Below are 24,992 nucleotides of genomic sequence, written 5' to 3' on the forward strand. Positions count from 1 at the left end.
TCCATTTGCAAGAATCATCCCAATATATCTTCTAATGACCCCAAATCACAATCTTGGCAATTCTACCTGGGACATCCAGGAAAGGTATTCTGAAGGTATTCCCCCCAGGAAAAGCTGAAACAAAAATAGTCCACTAGCTCATACTATCCAGGACAGACGACTCTTTAACCACAAGGCCTATCTGGGTCACCCACATTGGAGAATGCTAATTCCAGCTACATTTTTACCCTCACGCCCACGAGGGCCAGTTTATGCCAGTCTGGGCAGTGGGCTTTATTGCCTGGCACTGATGCTTATGAAACTAAGGTCACATGTTCAGCCTCTGCTGTGTCGCCTTCCTAAGTCCCCACTCAGCTCAGTTCAACAAAACACCTGCCAAGTGCTTATTCTATGCTAGATTCTGGAGTAAGCAACAGAAATGCAAGTATTAATAAAGCACTCTTCCTGTCCTTGAAGAGACTGCAGTCTCATAGGAGACGGGAACACGCATGGGTCATTTCAGTGAAATGTAATAGGGACTGCACCCTATAACTGTCAGAGGTGGGATCCTTGATCCCCATCCTGGAGACTCATGTAACTGATGCCCGAGCTGAGTCCTTACAGTGTTGTATAGGCCGTGATGAGGGAGGGGAGGGGAGGAGAGCTTTATCTTATAGTAGAGGGCACAGCGCGAGCAAATGCAAGGAAACATGCAATAGTGTGGTTTTTAGCGAGAAGGGTTATGAAGCAAGAAATTCAGGATCACCAGGCCCAGAGCCCAAGGTAGAAAGGAAATGAGGTGGAGATATAACTGAGGACCCACTGATCAAGGGCTCAGCCCTGGAGGGTGAAGGACAAGGATTTCAAGCAGGTTAATATCAGTGATCAGACAAATCATTTAACAGCTCAATTAACAGTGCAGCATGGATTTGAAAAGGACAACTGTGGAAAAAGATGATTGGTTCTTAAGTCACTGTGATACTTCAGGTGAGAGACTATAAGGCCTTAAATGAAGGTGATCCCCATGCCTAGTGGGTGATTCCCACTAGGGACAGAGTGGAGGTTGAGGAGTCAAGAAATAGAGTTTTTCCTCTAGCCTAAGACAAATAATGTGATGAGATCGACTTGGGTCTTATTCAAAAAGTAATAATAATGCAATCTCCCAATTGAGTCTTACAAATGGTACCTCTTAAACTTGAAGGAATTTAGTAATCAGGAGGTGAGTCAGCAAGATTCATGACTGGTTGGATATGGATGGAACGGGAGAAGAGGGATGCAGGCACCCACATGCATGCATTCAGTCGCGTCCAACTCTTTTCGACCCCATGGACTGTAGGCCACCAGGCTGCTCTGTCCATGGGATTTCCCAAGCAAGAATACTGGAGTGGGTTGCCAGGCCCTCCTCCAGGGGATCTTCCCGACCCAGGGATTGAACCCATGGGTCTTACATCTCCTGCATTGGCAGACAGGTTCTTTACCCCTAGCGCCACCCTAAGACATTTAAAACAACATCTACATTTCAGGCATGAGTGAATAAGATCTTTCCATCAATTCACAGACATCTGAACATGTTGCTCTCTTGACTGAAATCCTCTCCTTCTTTCCTTTTCTTGCCTCAACTTCAAAGCCACTTAATCTGTCTTTCCTGCACATCACATCCTTACTGCATATAGCAGTTACTGGGGTACCTGGTCCTATACTAGATTGGAGGCTTTTCAGAATAAAGACCCTCTTCTTTGTATTTGCATTTTCCACAATGCTGTGTGTATGGAAGCACACAGGAAATCTTTTTTAAAATCAGAGTATAATTGATTTACAATATTATATTAGTCTCACATGTACAATATAGAGATTGCAAATTTTTATAGATTATATGCCATTTAAATTTATTATAAAATATTGGCTATATTCCCTGTTCCCTGTGCTGTATAATATATCCTTGTACCTTATCTATTTTATACACAGTAGTTTGTACCTCTTAATTCCCTCACCCTTACCTTGCCCCTTCCTCCTTCCATCTTCCCACTGATAACCACTAATTTTTTCTCTGTATCTGTGAATCTGTTTCTTTTTTGTTATAGTCAGGGTTTTATGCAGTTTCCTTTAGATTCCACATATAAGTGATATTGTTCAGTATTTGTATTTCTTTGACTTATTTCACTTAGCATAATGCCCTCCAAATCCATCCATGTTGATGCAAATGTCAAAATTCCATTCTTTTTACGGCTGAGTGGTGGTATTCCACTGTATATATGTACCACAATCTTCTTTATCCATTCATCTATAAATGGACGTTTAGGTTCCTTCCATATCTTGGCTTTTATAAACAACACTGCTATGAACAGTGGGGTACATGTGCATGTATCTTTTCAAATTAATGTTTTTGTTTTCTTCACATATTTACTCCAGACTTCCTGGTCATATGGCAGTTCTGTTTTTAACTTTTTGAGAAAAAAAAATTCCTCTCTTCTTTTGTTCTCTTCCTTTGTGATTTGACAACTATCTATAGTGTTATGTTTGGGTTCCTTTCTCTTGTGTGTATCTCTTATAGATGCTTGATTTGTGATTACTATGAGGTTTATATCTAGCAATCTATATATGAACACATGATTATTTTAAGTTACACATCTCTTAATTTCAAATGCATTTTAAGAACCCTGTGTTTTTATTCTCCTCCCCTCATGAGTGCTGTTTTGCGTATTTTACATCTTTTTGTTTTGTTATCCCTTAACTGTTTATTGTGGATTTAGATTAGTTTAATGCTTTTGTCTTTCAACCTTCCTCCTAACTTTGTACCTCGTTGATTTACTACCTTTACTGTATATTTGCCTTTATTGATGAGCTTGTTTCATTTTTAATTTTCATGTTTCTAGTTGTAGCCTTTTCTTTCCAGCTTAGAAAAATCCCTTTAACATTTCTTGTAAAACTGGTTTTATGGTTCTGAACTCTTTTAGTTTTGCTTATCTGTAAAGCTTTTGATCTCTTCAACAAATCTGAATGAGAACCTTGCTGTGTAGATTATTCTTGGTTGTAGACTTTTCCCTTTCATCGCTTTAAATATATTGTGCCACTCCCTTCTGGCCTGCAGAGTTTCTGTGGAAGTCAGCTGTTAGCTTTATGGGAGTTCCCTTGTATATAACTTGCTGCTTTCCCCTTGCTGCTTTTAATGTGCATGCTGAGTCAGTTGTGTCTGACTCTTTGCGACCCTGTGGACTGTAGTCCACCAGGCTCCTCTCTCCATGTAAATTCTCCAAGCAAGAATACTAAAGTTGGTTGCCATTTCCTACTTCAGAGGATCTTCCCAACCCAGGGACTGAACCTGCATCTCTTGCATATTCTGCATTGGCAAGTGAATTCTCTACCACTGCTCCACTTGGGAAGTCCCTGCTGCCTTTTACCACTTTAATTGCAAAGTGTCTTGGTGCAGTCCTCTTTTGGTTTATCCTGTTTGGCACTCATACAATAAATCTTTGGTGAATGGGTAAGTTAAAAAAAATAGAGTGAAAAAAAAAAAAAAAAATAGAGTGGCTAAATGAGTGTATAAATATGGTGCCCCAGGCTATCATCACTCTGTCACCATCATAGGACAAACTAGATAGGCAAGGGGGGATGGCTCAGTGCAGACGGAACTCCACTCCTGGAACAACTCAAGATTTATAGCTTGGAAAAAGAGTAGAGGGTCAGGAACATCATCTCCCTGAGTGGAGACTCCATCTTACTTTTACTAAAAGAACAGGCCACCTATAATATTCTGCCTCTATCCTGTTTGATGCATATTTATGTATCCAGCACTGAATGGAGGGTCTTCTCCCAATATCCACCAAACCAGTGACCCTGCCTTCCAAAGGGTTGACACGTGCATGCATGCTAAGTAGCTCCAGTCATGTCCGACTCTTTGAGACCCCTTGGACTGTAGCCCACCAGAGTCCTCTGTCCATGGAATTCTGCAGGCAAGCATACTGGAGTAGGTTGCCATGTCCTCCTCCAGGGAATCTTCCTGACCCAGGGATCGAACCAGCCTCTCCTGTCTCTCCTGCGTTGGCAGGCAGGTTCTTCACCACTAGCGCCACCTGGGAAGCCCCAGCCTCCGCTTCCCTGAGAATTTTCCCACCCAAAAATGAGATCTCTCTTCCCTACTCACCCAGTGTTAGTTATACCTTCATTCTCCTTAGAGAGACATTGGCTTCAGCCGCTGCTTTGACCGAGAAAGGTAAGATTGCAATTGAAAACTTCATTACGTTAAACATGGCAATCACACTAAATGCCTGAAGAACAAAAGAGAGGTATAGAGTTTAAGATGGGATGTTGCCTTGCCTTTGAACCATTAAGTCCATGGGGATTAAACTTGCTGGAATGAGAAACAGTAGCACAGTTGGGATTCTCAGAGGAACAATTTTCTCATTTCATGGCTCAGAAATCATGGGTTGGCAAATTAAAGATATCAACATCTTAATCTATTTTGGTTTTGGATTTTTCATCAACATGGTGGGAAACTTATCCCCTTATCTCTGTCAGTCCAGAGGATAAAGTCCGAGAAGGGCCTCTAATTGAGTGCATTTGGAAAGCCCCATCCATCCCACATGCTTATTTGGCCTAGACAATTCACTGAAACCTTATGCAGATTTTCCTAAATCGTCCCCTTCTCTCAGAGACATCTGACCCTTCAGAGATAAAGCATCCTTTTACACACCACACAGGCCAGTGCTGAAGGTGGAAGCTCCCTGCAATGATGTGCTTGGCCCAGGCTGGCTGCTCGTTCTCCTGCCCTCAGGGGCTGGCCTCCATGTTCTACCTCCACACACTCATAAGGGACTGATTTGAGGGCCTTTGTTCCACCGCCATTTCCAAAAAAATCCTCCTCTTCACTAGGGCCTTCCCCACTGAGCCCTGCCTAGTGGGTGGCTAATATCATACGGCTTCAGTGAAGACAAGTTTCCTTGCTCTGTGAGTGCCCCAGGGGGGACATGATCTCATCTCTCAGATTTCATCTTCTCATCTGCCCAACTTGTAATTAGCAGCCTCTCCCTAACCACCCATCTAAGAAATTAAAAACACAGCTTCCTTCAACAAATCTGGAGTGATCCTTCCTGCTGCTGAATGGGCCCTGTGGACAGGGCTCCCAGGTGTCAACTAATCCCACTTAGTTCATTAAGAGCATGATGAAGGATGCTCCCTTCATCACGAGCGAGTTCAGTCTCTTCAGTCATGTCAGACGTTTTGCGACCCCATGGACTGTAGCCCACCAGGCTAGCCTCTGTCCATGGGATTCTGCAGGCAAGAATACTGGAGTGGGTTGCCATGCCCTCCTCTGGGGGATCTTCCCGACTCAGGGATCAAACCTGCATCTCCTGCGGCTCCTGCCTTTCAGGCAGATTCTTTACCACTGAGCCCCTGGGGAAGCCTGCCTCCCGCCACCTTCATCACATCTGATCCTAAATACATCCCCAAAGAGAACTCAGCTCCTCCAGGTTCCAAAGCACCTCTTGGCTCAGGAAACCCAGAGCCCCCAGGCTGCCTGATGTGACAGCACCTCGGGGCTGACCTCCTACTGATGTGACTCTGGCAGAGAAGCAGACTGCAAGGATTATTAGTCTAAAGAAATACAAGCCTAGCATTCAGGCAAATTGTTCTGGATCTAGATTTCTTCTAAATCATTGTTTTAGAAAATACTAACTACATGCACTCAGTTTGGCTTCAAATTAATTTGCTTGGTGTGTTCTGGGAAAAAAAAAAAAGATTTTGGCTTGGGATCATAGACAGCAGTTACAAGAATCAGGTAGCATTCATTCAGGCTCCAGTACAATCATCATTGACATTCATACCGGCTTTGGGTTTGAGGCTAGGTTCAAGGTCCCAGAGTGTGTGTGTGTGTGTGTGTGTGTGTGTGTGTGTGTGTGTGACAGAAAACTGTGCAAAAAAGTACCTTCTAAAGAAACATGGGCAGTAATGGGACTGACAGCCTTACAATGGATGCACCAGAAGAGATCCTGCTTTCTCAAATGTGCCCCACACCTTCCCTCCAGATCCCTGATTTTGGTGCAATTCTTCCCCTGTGAGCATACTTCTCCTAGTTTATTTACTTTTCTCTCTCTCTTTTTCTTGCCTCTGTGTTTTTTCCTCCAACCACTTGCCCTTCAGACACTTGTTCAATATCTGTTTGTTTATTTCAGTTCAGAGCCATTCCCCCTCTAGCTCAGGTTTACCTTTGAATGCACAACCCCCTTGTAATTCAAGACACCCCCCAACTTCAATCCAATTCTCCCTCTGAGGCTTTCAACTCAGTTATGCCTGGCCTGGGTGAGCATCAGGCTAATAAGAAGAGCAAACACTTCTGCAGAATTTGCTGCATCTCAGGCGCTGGCCCATGTGCTTTGTGTAAAAGAACTTCTGTTTTCACAGCCATAGAGAGTGTCATCACCCCATTTACAGATGATAAAGCTAAAGCAAGAGAGCTCCATGAACTGCTGTAAGTCACAGCAAAGAGTGGAGCGGGGATTTAAACAAGGGGGACTCTGATCTAGACACCATACTGCTTCTTCCAACACCAATACCTTCTCCCACCCAGCGAACTTCCACAAACTCTGCTCCTGTCGTATATATGTATACATATGAACAAAGGGCTCCTTTGGCTTCAGTTTTGTTTTCCAAATGTAAAACTGTGTTCCAACATTAACTACTATCCCTATCCTGTAGACTAAACAAGAATTGCTACTAAGCGCTCCTCTTCTCCCTGTCAGCCCAAGTACCGGTTTTAGAAGTTGGGATGGAATTCTGGTGTCACCTGGCTCACCGTGATAAGGTGTCCTGGTGCCAGGGCTGGGCAAAGGTGGGGAGGAGCTACCCATCTGGCACTTGGCAGAGTTTGGTTCAGAAGAGGCCAGTTCTAGAGAGGCACTTACCACAGGGGCGGTGAGCTTGCGTCTCAGGAGGATGTGGCAGGTGAATGTCAGCACAGTGGCAAAGGTGGATGCAATGGGGGCCAATGCTGAGTTTCCACTCTGGACAAATCCAGCTTTTTCCAGTAACTTCCTTTCCTTCTTCCTTATACCTAGTAAATAGAAACGGTCCATAGTGGTCTTAATTTGCATGTCAAGCACCAGCATTAAGAAACATATTACTCAATGGAATATTGACAGTGTTAATCACTCAGTAGTGTCCAAATTTTTGCAGTCCCATAGACTGTTACCTGCCAGGCTCCTCTGTCCATTGAATTCTCCAGGCAAGCATACTGGAGAGGGTAACCACTCCCTTCTCCAAGGGATCTTCCTAACCCAGGGATCAAACCCAGTCTACTGCATTGCAGGCAGATTCTTTACCATCTGAGCCACCAGGGAAATCCAATGGAATATTACTCAGTCATAAAAAAGAACGAAACATTGCCATTTGCAACAGCATGGATGATTATCATAATATAAAATTTTAAGTAAAGTCAGAAAAGACAAATATATGACATCACTTATATGTGGAATCTTAAAAAATAATGCAAATGAATTTATTTATAAAATAGAAACAGACTTACAGACATATAAAACAAAGTTATGGTTACCAAAGAGGAAGAGGTAGGGAGATGGGTGAATTGTGAGTTTGGTCTTAACAGATACTTGGGCTTCCCAGGTGGCTCACTGGCAAAGGATCCACCCAGTTCCTTTAGGTGATGGTTGGATCCCTGAGTTGGGAAGATCCTCTGGAGAAAGGCACAGGAACCCACTTCAGTATTCTTATCTGGGAAATCAGACACGACTTGGTCAGACATGACTTGGTCGGACACGACTTAGCAACTAAACGCAAGAGTCGGATGTGACTTAGCCACTAAACTACCACAAACCATACTGGAAAAGAATCTGAAAAATATTAGATTCTTTTCCATGTCATCCACACGTGAATATATACATATACATGTGTGCTGTGTCACTTCAGTCATGTCCGACTCTTTGTGACCCTATGGACCGTAGTAGCCCACTTAGGCTCCTCTTTCCATGGAATTCTCCAAGCGTGAATACTGGAGTGGATTGCCATGCCCTCCTCCAGGGGATCTTCCCAACTCAGGGATCGAACCCACATCTCTTGTCTCCTGCGTTGGCAGGTAGGTTCTTTACCACTGAGCCACCTGGGAAGCCTATATGTATATATATATATAACTGAATCACTTTGCTGTATACCCCCAAATTAACACAACACTGTAAATCAAATCAACTATGTGTGAGCATGCTGAGTCACTTCAGTCATGCCCGACTCTTCGCAACCCTAGGAACTGTAGCCCACCGGGCTTCTCTGTCCATGAGATTCCCCAGGCAAGAATACTGGAGTGGGTTGCCGTGCCCTTCTCCCAACCCAGTGATTCAACTTGCATCTCTTACAGCTCTTGCCTTGGCAGGCATGTTCTTTACCACTAGCGCCACCTGCTTCAATTAAAAAAAAAAAAAAAAAAAAGCATAACTTCTGCTGGATCCTCCTGCAAATTAGTGTAAAGGGCTCCTGCTGAGAACTTTAAATGAGAGGAAGCACAGACAGCCCTGAGCACAATGCCGGCATGTACTGGGGCTCAGTACTTGTCAGCTGCCATTGCTGGATGGCTTCCAAGGTCCTTTCCGATCTGATTCCCTGTGTGTCAGGAATCATACGCTCAGATGCCTACAGGTAAGTAATGTAAATGAAGGGAGTGGGCAGAGAGCAAGACCAGAGCGAGGGTGTCCCAGGCTCACTAGACTGTTCTGAAGTCTGAGATCTGGAATTTTGTGAGACATGGCCCTACGATTAAATCTTGGGAACTAATAGAAAAAGTTAAAGTACTGTAGGAGCCAAACAAAACACATATGCCAGCCTGAAGACTGCCAGATTGAGGCCCCTGCCCTGTGTCTCAGGAACAGCTACAAAACCCCAAGAACGTGTCTGCCTTCCGTAGTCCAGATGACACCAAGACTCTGTACCACTTTCGGATAGAATTCAAGCGCCCCTCCCCTGGTGTTTAAAGTCCTCAACAGCAACACTGGCCTCCTCCACAAAAACCCTTCCACGTTAGCAGCGTGGTGCCACAGCCCTGCTCGGGGAGTGCGGCCTATGGACCAGGTGCTGGGCTGAGCCCTGCACAGGCAGGCCTTCATTAACCCGCTCTCCCCACCATGTGACACAGGAGAAGCCATCACTATGCCCCCCTGACAGTAGAGGAAAGTCTTCCTGGGCTAAGTGACTTGCTCCTAAAGAGGTCAGGGCAGAATTAGAATCCATTTCTCCTGGGATTCAACACTTGCTGTCCACACACCCTTCCCCTCTAGAACAGCAGCCACCTCCTCTCCAAGCACAGCCTCTAGGCCTTTGCTCCTGCCCAGTGGGGCTTCCCCAGCTCCTGCGGTGTCCACATCCCTCCTGTCCTTCAGGGCCTCTGCCAGAAGGCTTTTCCTCATCTCTCATGCCCATGGATCTCCTCTGTTTCTTTTGTGGCCTTTTACCCATTTCATTCTATAATTAATTCACGTGTTTGCCTATTATTTTTATTTTATTTTATTTTTTTCTCTTTTTTTTTTTTTAATTTTATTTTATTTTTAAACTTTACATAACTGTATTAGATTTGCCAAATATCAAAATGAATCCACCACAGGTATACATGTGTTCCCCATCCTGAACCCTCCTCCCTCCTCCCTCCCCATTCCATCCCTCTGGGTCGTCCCAGTGCACCAGCCCCAAGCATCCAGTATCGTGCATCGAACCTGGACTGGCATCTCATTTCTAATAAATTTTAATCTGATGTCTACTATATGCCAGGGGCTGTGCCTGGTTCCAGGGAATATAGGGGTAAAGAGGGTCTCAGCTTTTTCAGGAGGAGCAATAGACAAGAAACAAACAAATAAATAAGATCATTACAAACTGTGTTGCTGCTGCTGCTGCTGCTGCTGCTAAGTCACTTCAGTCATGTCCGACTCTGTGTGACCCCATAGACGGCAGTCCACCAGGCTTCCCCGTCCCTGGGATTCTCCAGGCAAGAACACTGGAGTGGGTTGCCATTTCCTTCTCCAATGCATGAAAGTGAAAAGTGAAAGTGAAGTCGCTCAGTCGTGTCCGACCCTCAGCAACCCCATGGATTGCAGCCTACCAGGCTCCTCCATCCATGGGATTTTCCAGGCAGGAGTACTGGAGTGGGGTGCCATTGCCTTCTTCAACAAACTGTGTTGGGTGATATGAAAGAAATGAACAGGGTGACAAGACCAAGAGTTAAAGAGGGAGTGGACCTGCTTGGGACTGTGGTCAAGAAGGCCTCGTGCATCACTGTCATTACTTTAGGAGACCCACAGTTAAGATAAAGTCAGCACGAACATCTAGCAGAAGACATTCGAGGCAGAGGGAACAGCAACTGCAGAGCTCCCGAGCCGTGAATGGATGTGGATGCTGTTTTAGAAACAGAAGATTCGAGTGGCTCGTGCAGAGTTATCAAGGCCTGGGATAAGATGTGATGAGGTCAGGAGGTCAGCAGGGGTCAGATGGTGCTGGATCCAATAGGCTGTTGGAAGGAATCTGGACTTCATTCAGAAGTCCTAAATTTGAAAACATTTAAGTGTGAAAAGAAGTCACTAAAGATTTTTCAGCAGGGGAGAGACAGGATCTGACTGACATTTTTAAAAGGTCATTCTGGCTGTTGAGTGCATCATGGATTTTACGGGGCAGGTGGAAAGCAGAGGTTGCATCTAGAAGTTCTTTCCATAAATGGGAAGGGAGAGGATATTGGCTTGGACTGTGGTGGCTGTGGAATGAAGAGAAGTAGACAGATTCTGGATATATTCTAGAAGTAGAGCCAACAAACTGATAGCTATTTTTGAACTTAGCTCATCCTTCCTCCATTTTAAAAATAGAGATCCTTTCTAATTATTTTGTGTGACTCCTGTGGCCTTGTACATAGTAGAAACTTGGTACATATTTATTGAATTAAATTGAGTTACACTGAATTCCATAAAATGGAATCAAATATAATCACATCAAATAAATATTGTATTAAAGTGAGTTCAATGTGCATGGAAGTATTTCTGGCTCTTGAAAGATGGTACATAAGGCTGTCAGTGTCCCAATCTGGGACACTTCCTTCGGCAAGCTCAAAAGCAGATTTTCTCAAGCCACTTTCAAAACTGTGGATACACAACTTTGGGTTCAATTACAGGCTGGTCGACAAGTGTAATTGTAGATCCAGAGAGTCGGTTGTAACAGTGGTTTGGATCATTAACTGGTCAACCACCTGAGTCTATGTCAGCAATTATGTAAATGTTCCTGCAATTAGATTTGCATTTTTATTTGATTGAGAGTTTTAAATATCATCTTTAAAACAAAACAGCTATATACGCATTCTCCTATCTGCCTAAAGCATGTCAAGTCAGTGGGACATCCAATCCTGATGAGGCTGCTGCCAGCAAGGAGGGGACACGTGTATAAGTGTGAGCGTGTACATGTGCCCATATGGATAGCTTCCAAGTCAACGAAGTAGCCTGAGCCAGCTCTTCTACTCATAATGCTTTAGTGGATTATTTTTGTGAAGGGTAGCTGGCCAGTACAAGCACTCACCAGCCTCAGTATGGCTAAACCATATGCCACTCACCTACTAAGCTTTGGGTTCCCTAGAAGAGATGCCTGGGTCTATTCCAAAATCTCTATACTCTTTTGAAAAGCCTGCAGACCAGCTTGGAGGTCCCCTCAGTCCATTTCCAGAATTCCCAAACCCAGAATCTTAAGAACCCATTGGAAAAGCACACTCTACGGGTTAAGCGGTTCTTTCAGCAATTGCTCATCCTACCTCGGATGGTGTTGGTAAAAGATTTCTCCCAGGCATACATTTTAATCAGCTTGATGCAGGTCAGAAACTCATTCATTGTCTGAACTCGCTCGTCTGTCACTGAAATTGCTGATCGTCGGAAAGCTGAATTGAGCTTAGCCAGAAACATCTGAAATCAAGGTACAGTGTTCAGAGAGAATTGTTGAGTTGCTGTTGGCCTAAAAATCCAGGGATCGGAGTGTAAGTGCCAGGAAAAGTTCTAAGGGAGAGATTCTCAGCTGAATCCTTCCACTGAGTTGTGGTCAATGTTCTCTGGGGACACAACCTGAGTCTGGCCAAGTGATACAAATGCAGGAATCACCAGGATACAAGGGAAGCACTGGGGACTTTGACAAATTGAAGAAGCATGCCCCCTTCCCCAGGGCATTCAAATTCAAGTTCTTTAAATTCAAGTTCTTTAAAAACTATGCTGTCAATGAGCCCAAAGTAAGGGCTCAGGTTTCAGGGCCAGGCTCTGGAAGCAAAGCCTTTTACCCACTTAAGTGAGAGTGTGCATGAAATACAACTGCAAAGACTTGCTATTACCTGAATGGGGATGAATAGCAAATACACGGATATCCCGATGAGAGCTGTGGGCCCCAGAATGAAAAAGGCGTACACTGCACAGACAGCCATTAGGATAGGGATGGTGGCTGGCAAGGGACAAAACAAGGCAGCTTCAAACAAGGAATAACTATCACTCGATAGTATATTGAGCACCTGGAAAGAAAGCACACAGGTTCAGGCTTTGGAAGGGCCACCCGAGCATTTCCCCAACTGACGACTTTTGGAAGGGCTGGGGCATCTGTGGAAGGAAAGGGAAAACTGCCTTAAAGGGGCTGGAGGTCATCAGAGAACCAACACAGTGAGTCTTGTGAGTTCCATTCTAGTATGACTCTGGAGAAGCCAGTCTTTTAGGACTGAGAATCCCAGTGAAGAAAGGTGTAAATACCACCTGGGAGTACATCGGCAAAGCCCACTGTCTACCTGACAGCTCTCTCTCCTTCTTCCTTGTTAGCACAACCCTGCTGAATCAGGGCATCCGTGGGCCCAGGAAAAAGACCACATTTCCAAGCCTGTTTTGTGGAAGTGTTGTGACCATACGGCTATGCTCAGGGCAATGAGACACAAGCCAAGGTATCCAGTGGAGCTTTGGGGGTGCATTCTGACAGGGAGCCAACTCGACCTGGAAGACATATCCCTTTCTCTTCGCTGCTTCCTCCTACCAGTTCTCTGAAACATGACCGGGATGTCTGGACCTGCAGTTTCCATCCTGAACAATTATGGAAACCATGTACTAAGGTAGTGATAAAGAAAGAAAGAAGAGCCTGGAAGCCCCCATTCCAGCCCTCCATCACCCTCTTTCAGACTCACGTAGAGTGAAATAAATTCATCCCATTTAATCCACTGTTATTTGGGGGTTTTGGTTTTACACAAGTGAATCTAATCATAATTGATACCGGATGCTTTAAACAAACTGAAAGAGCAACTGAAAGAAACAGTCTCTTCCCTTACCTCCCTTACCTAGGGTTCCCTTGGCCAGGGAAATATTCTCAAGTAAAAGGTGAAGATTTTATTGCTAAGGATTAAGGGCTTAAGGAAATGTCAACTCTAAAGTCCAACAGGCTTGGTCTTTGTTGTGACTTGACATCCAAAATATTACACAGTTGGAATCATCAGATCCATTAGTCAGTCGATTTTATTAAATGCCATAGCATGCTCTGTACTGCTTCGATGTCCTCACTGACAATCAGAGGGATTGAATGAGGTCACCCCTAAGCCCTGTTCCAAGTGGAACAGGGAAGCCTTTCCAAATTCTCCAGCTCGAATGGAGTCCTCCTTTCTCTGAATTCTTCTGGTGTTTTGAGTGTCCACCACTTCACTTAGCAGGAAGAAGGGAAATGATGGACAGGACACAGACAACCAAAAGAGGGGGCAGATATTCCATCCAGGAAGCACAGCTCACACATATTCAGAAAACTCAGAACGCAGTTTCCTAAAGTTAGACTCCTTCTGGACCAGCTTACCTCACCAACAGAGATGTGTGTCAGCGTCTTGAAGGACACCAGGTTTTCGAAAACCAAGGTGGAGATGGCCACCTTCAACCGGATTGCCGTGCGGTAATTTATGGCCCAGGCGAGGGCCCAAAAGAGGACTTTGGTAAACTCAGTGGTGAAAAGGGCTGCGCACAGGCCAACGCCAATCCAGACCTTCCTGGAGACACTTTCGGTCTGCTGCAGGATTTGGTGAATGAGAACTGTCTGTAAAACAGTGCGGTGGGGAGAGGAGAGTGCCGCTGGGGTACGAGGTAGGTACAGAAGGCTTCAGATAATGTCAGCAAGCAGACTTTATGAGGCAAACCTTTTAATTAATTTCAGTGGTAGCTGCCTTGCTTGACAAGGATTAGCTTTATGAAAATTCTCCCCCAAGGAGTCCAACAATGTACTAAACCCACCAGCTCGTAGAGAAAGTAACTAATAACATTCTTTGCCAGTCTGGGACCTGGGAGACGAGGCCAGAGAAGGGCCACTGCACTCACCGGCCCTATGGCTGCCATGATAATGCACAGGATGTTGACCACAATATCCATCAAAACACGCGTCCTCTGGAATTTCCAGACCACTCGGCCCAGAGAGGCTTTCTCGGGACCCATCCTTTCTACCTCTTCATCCCAAAGGATTCGAAATCTGTGACAAAAGAACAGGAAGAAGGAAAGGGACTTATACTCCCACTTGCTGTTGAAAGCTATGCTGATGGATAAAACATTGCAAGAATCCACAACCCACATCCCTGGCAGTGGCAGCTTCAGAACAGCATTCGTTCTCTCTTCTTTTACAGCAGGGGTCCCCAACCCCTGGGCCATGAACTGATACCAGTCTGTGGCCCGCTAGGAACTGGGCTGCACAGCAGGAGGTGAGCAGCAGGTTTCATCTGTATTTACAACTGTTCCCCATCACTCACGTTACTGCCTGAACTTTGCCTCCTGTCACATCAGTGATGGCAGTGGATTCTCATAGGAGCACGAACCCTACTGCGAACTGGGCATGCAAGGGATCTAGGTTACACGCTCCTTATGAGAACCTAATGCCTGATGATCTGAGGTGGAGCTGAGGTGGTGATGCTAGCGCTGGGGAGTGCCTGCAAACACAGATTATCATTAGCAGAGAGATTTGACTGCAGAGACCACAATAAATCAATAGCTTCCAGACTCATATCAAAACCCTATCAGTGAGTGGCAAGGGACAATTAAGCTGCATCTGGTGGGCTCCTGGGGTCACAAAGAGTTAGACACAACTGAGAGACTGAACTGAACTGAACTGGGGGCTCCTACTGATTCTGCATTAAGGTGAGTTCTATAATTATCTAATTATATACCACAATGTAATAATAATACAAATAAAGTTCACAATAAATGTGACATGCTTATTATATGTAATATGAAACCAATAATATGTAATATGAAACCAATCCCTCACCCCTGATCTGTGGAAAAACTGTCTTCCACAAAACTGGTCCTTGATGCCAAAATAACTGGGGACCACTGTTTTACAGGGTGGATGGGACATGGGAGTGGCAGTGGCCAGAGCCCTGACACAGAACAAGCTGGGATCTGGCATTTGGGCTCTTTCCAGGCCCTAATATCCTCCTCCTGCCTGTCCCTGGCACAATACCAGTTGTGACAGAAACACGGAGGTGACAGAGAAATCAAGAAGAAAATATTCAGGGCAAGAAGGAGTTTGTCCATGTCAAAAATCAGAACAGAGGCCAGTGTGCCAGGCATGTAGGGGCACAGGGAGGCAAAGCAGGGCCAGATCTCATGGGACCTCATAGTCCTCAGGAAGGAGATTAGATTTCATTCCAAGTGCAAAGGAAGGCATTGCAGGTTTTTAAGCTGATGTGACAAGATCACTTTACATATCTAAAAGAACATCTGGCTGCTGTGAGAATAGTGGGTTATGAGGGTGGGGAGCAGGGAGACCACCGTGGAAGACCATGGGCATCCAGGTGGGAGGTGGCTGAGAATTTACAGAAAGGTAGACAGTGGAGACATTAGGACTTACAGATGAATTAGATATGGGAGAAAAGGAGAACTGTGGGAATGGAGTTAACAGAGATGGATATCATCAGGTAGGGCTGAGGATCAAGAACATAGCTTTTAATGTAGGATACTTGTGAATCACCCAAGTTCTGTTGGATGGTGGGTGTATGAACTCAGAGTCCAAAAGAGAGGCATGGACTGAAGATCACATGTTATGAAGGTTGTCAAGCATGTGTTTGGAAAAGGATCTGAGCTGATGTTGGGTAGATGGAAGGCAACATTAAAAACAGAGAGAGAGGTAGAAGGAAAACCTGGAACTCCACAGACACTGGTCCAGCCCATTTCTCTCTGTGCTCCCTGGACTGTAGGAAACCACCACTGACTGAGATTCCTTCAGGACACGGATAAGGGGACGCGAAGGCACAATTGCAGGAGCACGATTGGAACTCACAGCCTTTCAAGCATATAGACCAAAAAGAAGGAGAATTCCAGAAGAAACAAATGCAGAGAGACGACTTTGAGAGCTTCCCCACTGCTTAAAACAATGCAGTCATTAGAAAGAATGAAGGAACTGGGCTGCACAGCAGGAGGTTTTTGTGCTGTGGAAAAATATAAACTCTTAACTGAAAATAGCAAAATGGTTAACCATGAAATATTATGCTTCATTTTTTCTTCAAAGGAAAAAAGATGACCTGTGAGTACGAAAGAAGAAGAGGTATTGATCTGCAGAAGATGGTAGCACCGGGTTTGTTTAATCAGAGTAGAAAAAATTCCAGACGGATGCAAACCAGCATTTAACAGTGTTGACCTCTGGGGAGTGGGGTGGACGTATGGTGGGGGTACTTCCACTGCTTAAACTTCTGTTGCTTTAACATTTCTGTAATGAATCGTAATTAGGTTGAACCACTGAAATGTATGTTTTGGCAAGTCAAAATTATCAGATATTTCATTTGGTTCAACCAAAACGTATTTTGTAATATGAAAGTCCACAGTGTTCTGTAATAACCTAAATAGGAAAAGAATTTGAAAAACAATGATACATGTGTGTGTGTATCTGAATCACTTTGCTGTAACACCTGGAACTAATACAACATTGTTAACCAAGTGTGCTGCTGCTGCTAAGTCACTTCAGTCGTGTCTGACTCTGTGCAACCCCATAAACGGCAGCCCACCAGGCTCCCCCGTCCCTGGGATTCTCCAGGCAAGAACACTGGAATGGGTTGCCATTTCCTTCTCCAATGCAGGAAAGTGAAAAGTGAAAGTGAAGTCGCTCAGTCGTGTCGGACCCTCAGCGACCCCATGGACTGCAGCCTTGGGATCCGTCCTTGGGATTTTCCAGGGATGAGTACTGCAGTGGGGTGCCATTACCTTCTCTGTAACCAAGTATACTCCAATATAAAATAAAAAACTTTCTAACACCATACACAAAAATAAACTCAAAATGGATTAAAGATCTAAACATAAGACCAGAAACTATAAAACTTTTAGAGGAGAATATAGGCAAAACACTCTCCAACATAAATCACAGCAGGATCCTCTATGACCCACCTCCTAGAATATTGGAAACAAAAGCAAAAATAAACAAATGGGATCTAATTAAAATTAAAAGCTTCTGCACAACAAAAGAAACTATAAGCATGGTGAAAAGACAACCTTCAGAATGGTAGAAAATAATAGCAAATGAAGCAACTGACAAACAACTAATCTCAAAAATATACAAGCAACTCCTGCAGCTCAATTCCAGAAAAATAAACGACCCAATCAATAAATGGGCCAAAGAACTAAATAGACATTTCTCCAAAGAAGACATACAGATGGCTAACAAACACATGAAAAGATGCTCGACATCACTCATTATCAGAGAAATGCAAATCAAAACCACAATGAGGTACCATCTCACGCCAGTCAGAATGGCTGTGATCCAAAAGTCTACAAGCAATAAATGCTGGAGAGGGTGTGGAGAAAAGGGAATCCTCTTACACTGTTGGTGGGAATGCAAACTAGTACAGCCACTATGGAGAACAGTGTGAAGATTCCTTAAAAAACTGGAAATAGAACTGCCATACGACCCAGCAATCCCACTGCTGGGCATACACACCGAGGAAACCAGAATTGAAAGAAACACGTGTACCCCAATGTTCATCGCAGCACTGTTTATAATAGCCAGGACATGGAAGCAAACTAGATATCCATCAACAGACGAATGGATAAGAAAGCTGTGGTACATACACACAATGGAGTATTACTCAGCCATTAAAAAGAATACATTTGAATCAGTTCTAATGAGGTGGACGAAACTGGAGCCAATTATACATAGTGAAGTAAGCCAGAAAGAAAAACACCAATACAGTATACTAACTGCATATATATGGAATTTAAAAAGATGGTAATGATAACCCTGTATGCGAGACAGCAAAAGAGACACAGATGTATAGAACAGTCTTTTGGATTCTGTGGGAGAGGCGGGGAGGATGATTTGGGAGAATGGCATTGAAACATGTATAATATCATATAAGAAACGAATCGCCAGTCCAGATTCGATGCAGGATGCAGGATGCTTGGGGCTGGTGCACTGGGATGACCCAGAGGGATGGTATGGGGAGGGAGGTGGGAGGGAGGTTCAGGATTGGGAACACGTGTATACCCGTGGCGGATTCATGTTGATGTATGGCAAAACCAATACAATATTATAAAGTAATTAGCCTCTAATTAAAATAAATAAATTTTTAAAAAATAAATAAAATAAAAAAAACTTTTAAGTCCAGTGACAACTTTTAAAGTGAAATAAAACACCATGCCTGGCACAGCAGACAGCAGCCCAGGTGGAGTCCAGCCAGCACAGAGCAAAGTGAGATTCCAGCCACTCCTGTCCCGATGCAGTGATCCTACAAACCAGCTGACAGCTGCGCCCGAGTGGTCCTGAATCCTCGAGCTCTCAAGAAGCTCTTTCTCCCCACCAACTCTCCCCAGTATTCACCTCCCCAGAGACTAGGCCAGGAACCAATGAAAAGTATGATTTTGCCAGTCAAAACTGTGAAAAATTAGCCCAGTCAGCCCAGCCCACATCTCAGAGAGGAGCCGGAGGGAGTGGCCACCGAGACTGGTGGGTGTAGATTTCCCGGTGGGGAAACGGGAGCACGTAAAAGGGCTCGCAGGTCCCTTCCCAAAGTGGGCTCCTCTCTAGATGAAACAGACCAAACAGACCCTCGTACCTTTTGGCATTGGTGTCGGATGAGTCGTACAGCGACAGCGGGGGCAGGGTGTCCACGGTCAGCGTGTGCTGGTAGCCTCGCACCATCACGGGTGTGAGCCAGGAGAATGTAGCAAACGAGAGGAGCCCTGCGTCATCCACAGGGTTGGGCGCCAACCTGAAACAGGCAAAACGCTCGGTGTCCCAGGGTGTTGGGGTCCTTGCCTTGAGTCCCTGGCTAGAATTCTTAACTACAGGGATAACCATAGCCTGTCTCAGGTGGTGACTTACATCACAGCCCTGTGAGCGGTGGTCCAGCTGGGCTGGGCCAGCTCCTTCTAGCTTGTAAGAGCTGATTGTTCAATTTTTAGGAATTCTGCAAGTCAGTTCTCAAACATAGCCAGTATTAAAAATTAAATTACGTAAATGTAAGTAAATTATCTTAGAGACAAATGCAATCAATATGCAAAACTCATAGCTTCCTAGATTATTTTACTGGATTTTACTCATATCTGTTCTTTCGATTATGTAAGTCTATGACCTCTGTGGTGGAAATAGCGCAGATAATAGGACTCTGTTACCATGTACCCCTTCTCAACTTCGCTATCAGTGACAACATGTTGAAATCAGCCATGGTGGGAGAATTTACACCATAAAAAATGAGAAGTGCTACAACAAGGGAATTCTTTTAGTGAGCCAGTTGTTAAACATTTAGCAATGACCACCCCAGGGGAAAGAAGGTACCTGCTTCATTTGGCATGAGGAAATGGAGACCAAGTAGCTGATCATCAGAGGAGTTGGGCGCCTGGCTTTTGCTCTTGGGAGGACAGGGAGGGTCAGAGCAGGGTGTGGGGGTAAGCCTGCCCAAGGAGGCAAGAGCTAAAGTCAAACTCATGGTTTATCATGTGGATGGAATGGATTAATGTATGTAAGCTGCTACACAATACTGGGCTCCCTTGGGGGCGCTAGTGGCAAAGAATCTGTCTGCCAGTGCAGGAGACGTCGAGAAGATCCCTGGAGGAGGAAATGGCAATCCACTCCAGCATTCTTGCCTGGGAAATCCCGTGGGCAGAGGAGCCTACAGAGCCTACAGAGGTGGGCTACAGTCCATGAGTCGCAAGAGCTGGACACAACTTAGCTACTAAACAACAACTATGATATAAATATTAGCTAGCAGATAAAGGAGGACAGGGGAGGTAGAGGAAGGGGAAAAGAAAAGCAATAAGGGAGGAGGAAGAGATGTGTTTCTGCCCTTGAGGAATTAACCATATAAGATGGAATGAGAGTCTACTTGCTAAGTGTTTGCTATATTCCAGGCCCTGGAAGAGCTTTGTACTTGTAGCAGATGCTGTCAAGATGCTCTGAGTCACAGACTTTGTGTAGACTTTGTCACATTTACCTCCAATCTCAGCCGTGGAGGACAACGCTGTGCAGCTTGGGCTCTGCTGACAGTGTCCCATGTCACAGGTGTGTTGTGCCTCTTTTCACTACCTTTGGGGTCTTCTCAGAGCATAAGTGTAGCCCAGAATTGCAGGGGGCTAATGATGGCTCAGACAGTAAAGCGTCTGCCTACAATGCGGGAGACCCAGGTTCAATCCCCGGGTCAGGAAGATCCTCTGGAGAAGGAAATGGCAACCCACTCCAGTACCCTTGCCTGGAAAACCCCATGGATGGAGGAACGTGATAGGCTACAGTCCATGGGGTTGCAGAGTCAGACACGACTTCACTTTCACTTTCAATGCCCCCCAAAAGAAAACCTAACTAATGGAGTATAAGAGCCCACAGACAAATGCCCCCACCTCCCATCCTATGGGTAGAAAATTGTATACTTCTGGAGAGGCCTAGTAGAATCCAGTCCCCATGTCTACAAGCAGTGGCACTGACAACACGCACGTTCTCCTTCCCTGCCTCACTCTCCCTAAATCTCTCCTCCTGCTTCTTGATATCACCTCCCGAATGAGCTACCTGCATCCAAGTTTTTGACTCATGCTCTGCTTTTGGGAGAACCCAAGCTAAGATAATATTAATAAGGTATTAATACTATGTGCCTGGTACAGAGTAAACATTTCCTAAAGGGTAACTTAAATGCATTATATCATATAATCCTAACAACAGCCCAAGTATTTGGGGGATATTATGATCCCATTTCATAGACAAGAACATCAAGGCAAAAAGAGGTTATAGTACTTACCCAAAGTCTTATAGCTAGTGAGTGGTGAAGCAGGAAATCAAGACCAACACTTGCTGACTCCCATCTTTCTCTTAAGCACTATATCACACTGCCTCTCCACAAAATTGTGAACAGAGCCAAAACAGTGGGTACTTAGAGCTCTCCTGCCTGGAACTAAAGATGGTAGCCCATGCCATGACCCTTCAACCTCCACCTCTCACCTTAGAGGGCTCACAGGTTTATCTTTGGTCTACGTATTCTGGAAGGAGAGCAGTGCTATATCATCTCACCATGGAGATGTCACTTGGCCTTCTGCTGCTCAGAGGGCAGGTTATAGGGCACTTCTCATGTAGAAAAGGTGTGTGTGTTTGCGTGCATGTGCGTTCAGCTGCCCAGTCATGTCCGACTCTTTGTGACCCCATAGACTTTAGCCCCTCGGGCTCCTCTGTCCATGGGATTCAAACCCTCATCTCCTGTGCTCCTGCATTGGCAGGCAGATTCTTTACCACTGAGAAAAAGCAGCTTTTTAAAATATTATAGTTAATGTAATGTTAAGAATACACATATAGTAATATAACATCACATTATAGGTAAGCATGTGACTTGGAAATCAGACTTCCCGAGTTCCTATTCTGCAGTTCAACCCAATTCTCTCTCTCCATCTGTGTTCCAGACCCTTGCTTGCAGCTTCTTCCTTCAAGACGTCAGATCTGTTTCTCCACACCTTGAATCTGGGCTTACATGTGACTTGATTTGGCCAAGAGAATGCAATGAAAGAAATGGTGAACCTAGTGCAGGCTCACCTGCTGGAAGTGCATAGTCCATGGGGCCTGCCTTCCCCCAGCCCATCACCCCCAGAAGCACAGCCAACTTGCTGACCAGCAATGCATAAGAAAATCTGGTCATGCCTAAGACAATCACCGTTTATTTAGCTCAAGTTGCTGAACCACTTATAAAATTTCAAGCTAAAGAAATGGTGATTGTTTTAGGCTACTAAGCACAGAGGCAGTTTGTTACAAAGTAATATCTACATGATTAACTTTGTGCACGTTATTTATTTATTTGTGCCTCACTTATTCACACATCAGATAAATATAATCACAACACCTCCAGGGTGGTTGTGAGGAGTGAATGAGAAGATATTTGTAAAGCACCCAAACAGGTCCTGGCACATGGCAAGCTCTCCTTAAACATTTGCTGTTGCCTCCTTTCCACCAAAGGAAAGGAGGATTCTTAAAGTGAATGGTCAATAAATTTTAAAAATGGATGGATGGATGGAAGGCCAAAAGTACAAGCATACAGAGCAGCAATGTGGGAAGCAGGGGCAGTGTTCACTGTCCTGATGGGCTGGAAATGATTCCTGGAAGTTCTGCCCAGACCTCCCTTCAATCCTCCTCCTGACTTACCTTGCATAGGGTCTCACTGGGATCATGGTCTTCAGGCTGGGGTCATATCTCTCTGTGAATGATCTCCGCCGGCCTCGCCGGTCCAGATCAGAGATAAGGTAGGGGCCATCACCCACCATCTTGATGGCAGTCTAGAGCCCTGGGCTCTTGGTCTAGCGACCTTTACTCTGCAGCAGAAAGATGAGGAGATGAGGACACTCTGAAATGGGGTTAGGCAGCCCTTACTCCACCCAGATCAGTGCCAATATGGTTTCACCAATTAACCTTTCACACCATGGGTGAGAGTGGTCAGACGCCCCATAATTCCCTCAACTCCACTAAGAGCCTTCCTTATTAGCAAAGACATTCTGTCCCTCTTTTTTCCCATTTTGGGCTGACCGGGAGAAAAGCCTACTGCAGGTTTTCTACCAGGAGCCAGCCCATAACAAAGCCTAAGTACCAGCCCAGCAAAAGAACCCAAGAAGATGTGTCTGCTGCCTTAATGTGACTCAGATTGAAGTTTGTTACACATACAAACCCCCTTTTCTCCCTAATCCTTTCAGATACACACATTCCTATGCCTCCATACTTAAGGATCAGAGAACTTCAAAGAGACCACCTCTCAGGACCAGGCACATCTGATCAAGTCTGCATCCTTCCCCCCACTTCTGTGACAACTGTCCCAAAGAGAAATCAAAAATTTAGGTTGAGAGGACACTTTTGGGAGTGCCTGTCCAGTCCACAAACCAACCACACCATTCACCAATCACCTAATCCTAAGTAATAGAGAACAATTCCTGAAGGTTTTCTATGCCTAGTTCAAACTCTTTCCTGGTACATAGCTCTATTCTGGCCCTAAAGTTCCATGACATTCTGCTCCTCATATTCTATCAGTAAACTCTCTTTTTTAACCTAAACTATCCCAAGTTAGTTTCTGTCACTAGCAACCAGAAGCCTCACCATTATAAATACACAAATCCTATGAGTTCACTATGGAATTTTTCACGACTAGAAACATAAAATTAATCAATCCTTACTGAGGTTTTAATGGCTGATTAACCTATGGCATTTCAGAGTTGGAAGTAACTTCAAATACAATCTTTACAAGCTCCTCATTGTTCAGAAAAGAAAACAGAGAAAAAAAAGAAAAGAAAACAGAGGTCCAGAGAAGAGAAAGGATTTACTCAAGAGTATATGTAGTAGTGACATCAGATTCATGGCTAATATATACCTCATTTATGCTTCTCTGCCTCCTGTCCAACAAAAGCAATTTGTAGGTGAATCCACAGAACATCTGAGAAAACCTCAGAGTCCCTAGAAGGACTAACAGAAGGTGTTTCTCTCTCAAAGGCAGTTAGTAAAGACTAGAAAACATGACTAGTACTTTAAATGCAAATGAGAAATTTATCAAAGAGATGGAATCATTAAAAAGAACCAAAAAAAGCATGCTGGATCTGAAAAATGCAACAAATAAAATGAAAATTGTAATAAAGAGTATCAACAGCAAGAAAAACATAAAAGTTGGAAGATAAGAACTTCGAAATTATCCAGACAGAGAACAACAAAGGAAAAAAAGTGAGGAAAGCCTACATTATCTATGGAACACAACCAAAGGAAACAATATGCAAATTATTAGAGTTTCAGAAAAAGAGAGGAAGAAGGGGATAGAAATCTAATTTAAAGGAATAATGACTGAGAACTTCTCAAATTTGGGTCAAGATTTTCATATCCCATTTCATGAAGTTAATAGGTCACCAAACAAACTGAACTTAATGAGATCCTCTCCAAGACACATTTTAATAAAACTGTCAAAAATCAAACTACAACAGAATCTAAAAAGCAGCAAGAGAGAAGAAGCTCATTACTTACAAAGGAATCCCCATAAAGGTATTGGTAGATTTCTCAGCAGAAATCTCACAGGTCAGGAGAGAGTGGGCTGGTACATTCAAAAGAAAAAACTGCCAACCAAGAATGCTGTATCTGACAAAGATACTATTCAGAAATAAAGGAGAGATAAATATATTTTCCAGATAAAAGCAGAAGGCTTCATTACCTCTAAACCTACATTAAAGAAATGCTAAAATGAGTTATTCAGGCTGAAATTTAGATCTCTGATCTGAAAACATATGAAAATATACAGCATATTGGTAAAGTAAGTATATAATCAAATTCAGAATGCCCTACTACTATAATATGTAGTGTGTTAGCCATGATGGGTGAAGCTGTGTTCCCTCCCTGCTGTTTACCTGAGGCCAAACTATGGTGGAGGTAATGAAGATAATGGCGACTTCCTTCAAAAGGTCCCATGTGTGTATTGCTACACTCAGCGCCCCCAACCCTGCAGCAGGCCACCATGGACCCACGCCTCCACTGGAGACTCCTGGACACTCACAGGCAAGTCTGGGTCAGTCTCTTGTGGGTTCACTGCTCCTTTCTCCTGG

At 44.3% G+C, this 24,992-nt stretch overlaps 1 protein-coding gene across 4 annotated transcripts in view; it reads right to left on the minus strand.

Annotated features, from left to right (window-relative positions):
* ABCC12 (ATP binding cassette subfamily C member 12) overlaps positions 1–22,691 on the minus strand; it is a 61,713-nt gene extending 39,022 nt beyond the window's left edge. For 2 of the 4 annotated variants that reach the window (XM_055551871.1, XM_055551873.1), the window contains exons 1-8: positions 22,573–22,691; positions 19,019–19,174; positions 14,307–14,454; positions 13,795–14,028; positions 12,314–12,487; positions 11,750–11,897; positions 6,879–7,027; positions 4,137–4,244 (exon numbers count right to left, since the gene is read on the minus strand). In XM_055551871.1, coding sequence (XP_055407846.1) covers positions 4,137–4,244; positions 6,879–7,027; positions 11,750–11,897; positions 12,314–12,487; positions 13,795–14,028; positions 14,307–14,454; positions 19,019–19,174; positions 22,573–22,691 — 1,236 coding nt within the window. Of the gene's footprint in view, positions 1–4,136; positions 4,245–6,878; positions 7,028–11,749; positions 11,898–12,313; positions 12,488–13,794; positions 14,029–14,302; positions 14,455–19,018; positions 19,175–22,572 lie in introns of all 4 variants that reach the window. The other 2 variants (XM_055551872.1, XM_055551874.1) reach the window with 2 other exon arrangements.
* Positions 22,692–24,992: the final 2,301 nt, after the last annotated feature.

The sequence above is a fragment of the Bubalus kerabau genome, chromosome 17, assembly GCF_029407905.1.
Source record: "Bubalus kerabau isolate K-KA32 ecotype Philippines breed swamp buffalo chromosome 17, PCC_UOA_SB_1v2, whole genome shotgun sequence".
Lineage (NCBI taxonomy): Eukaryota > Metazoa > Chordata > Mammalia > Artiodactyla > Bovidae > Bubalus > Bubalus kerabau.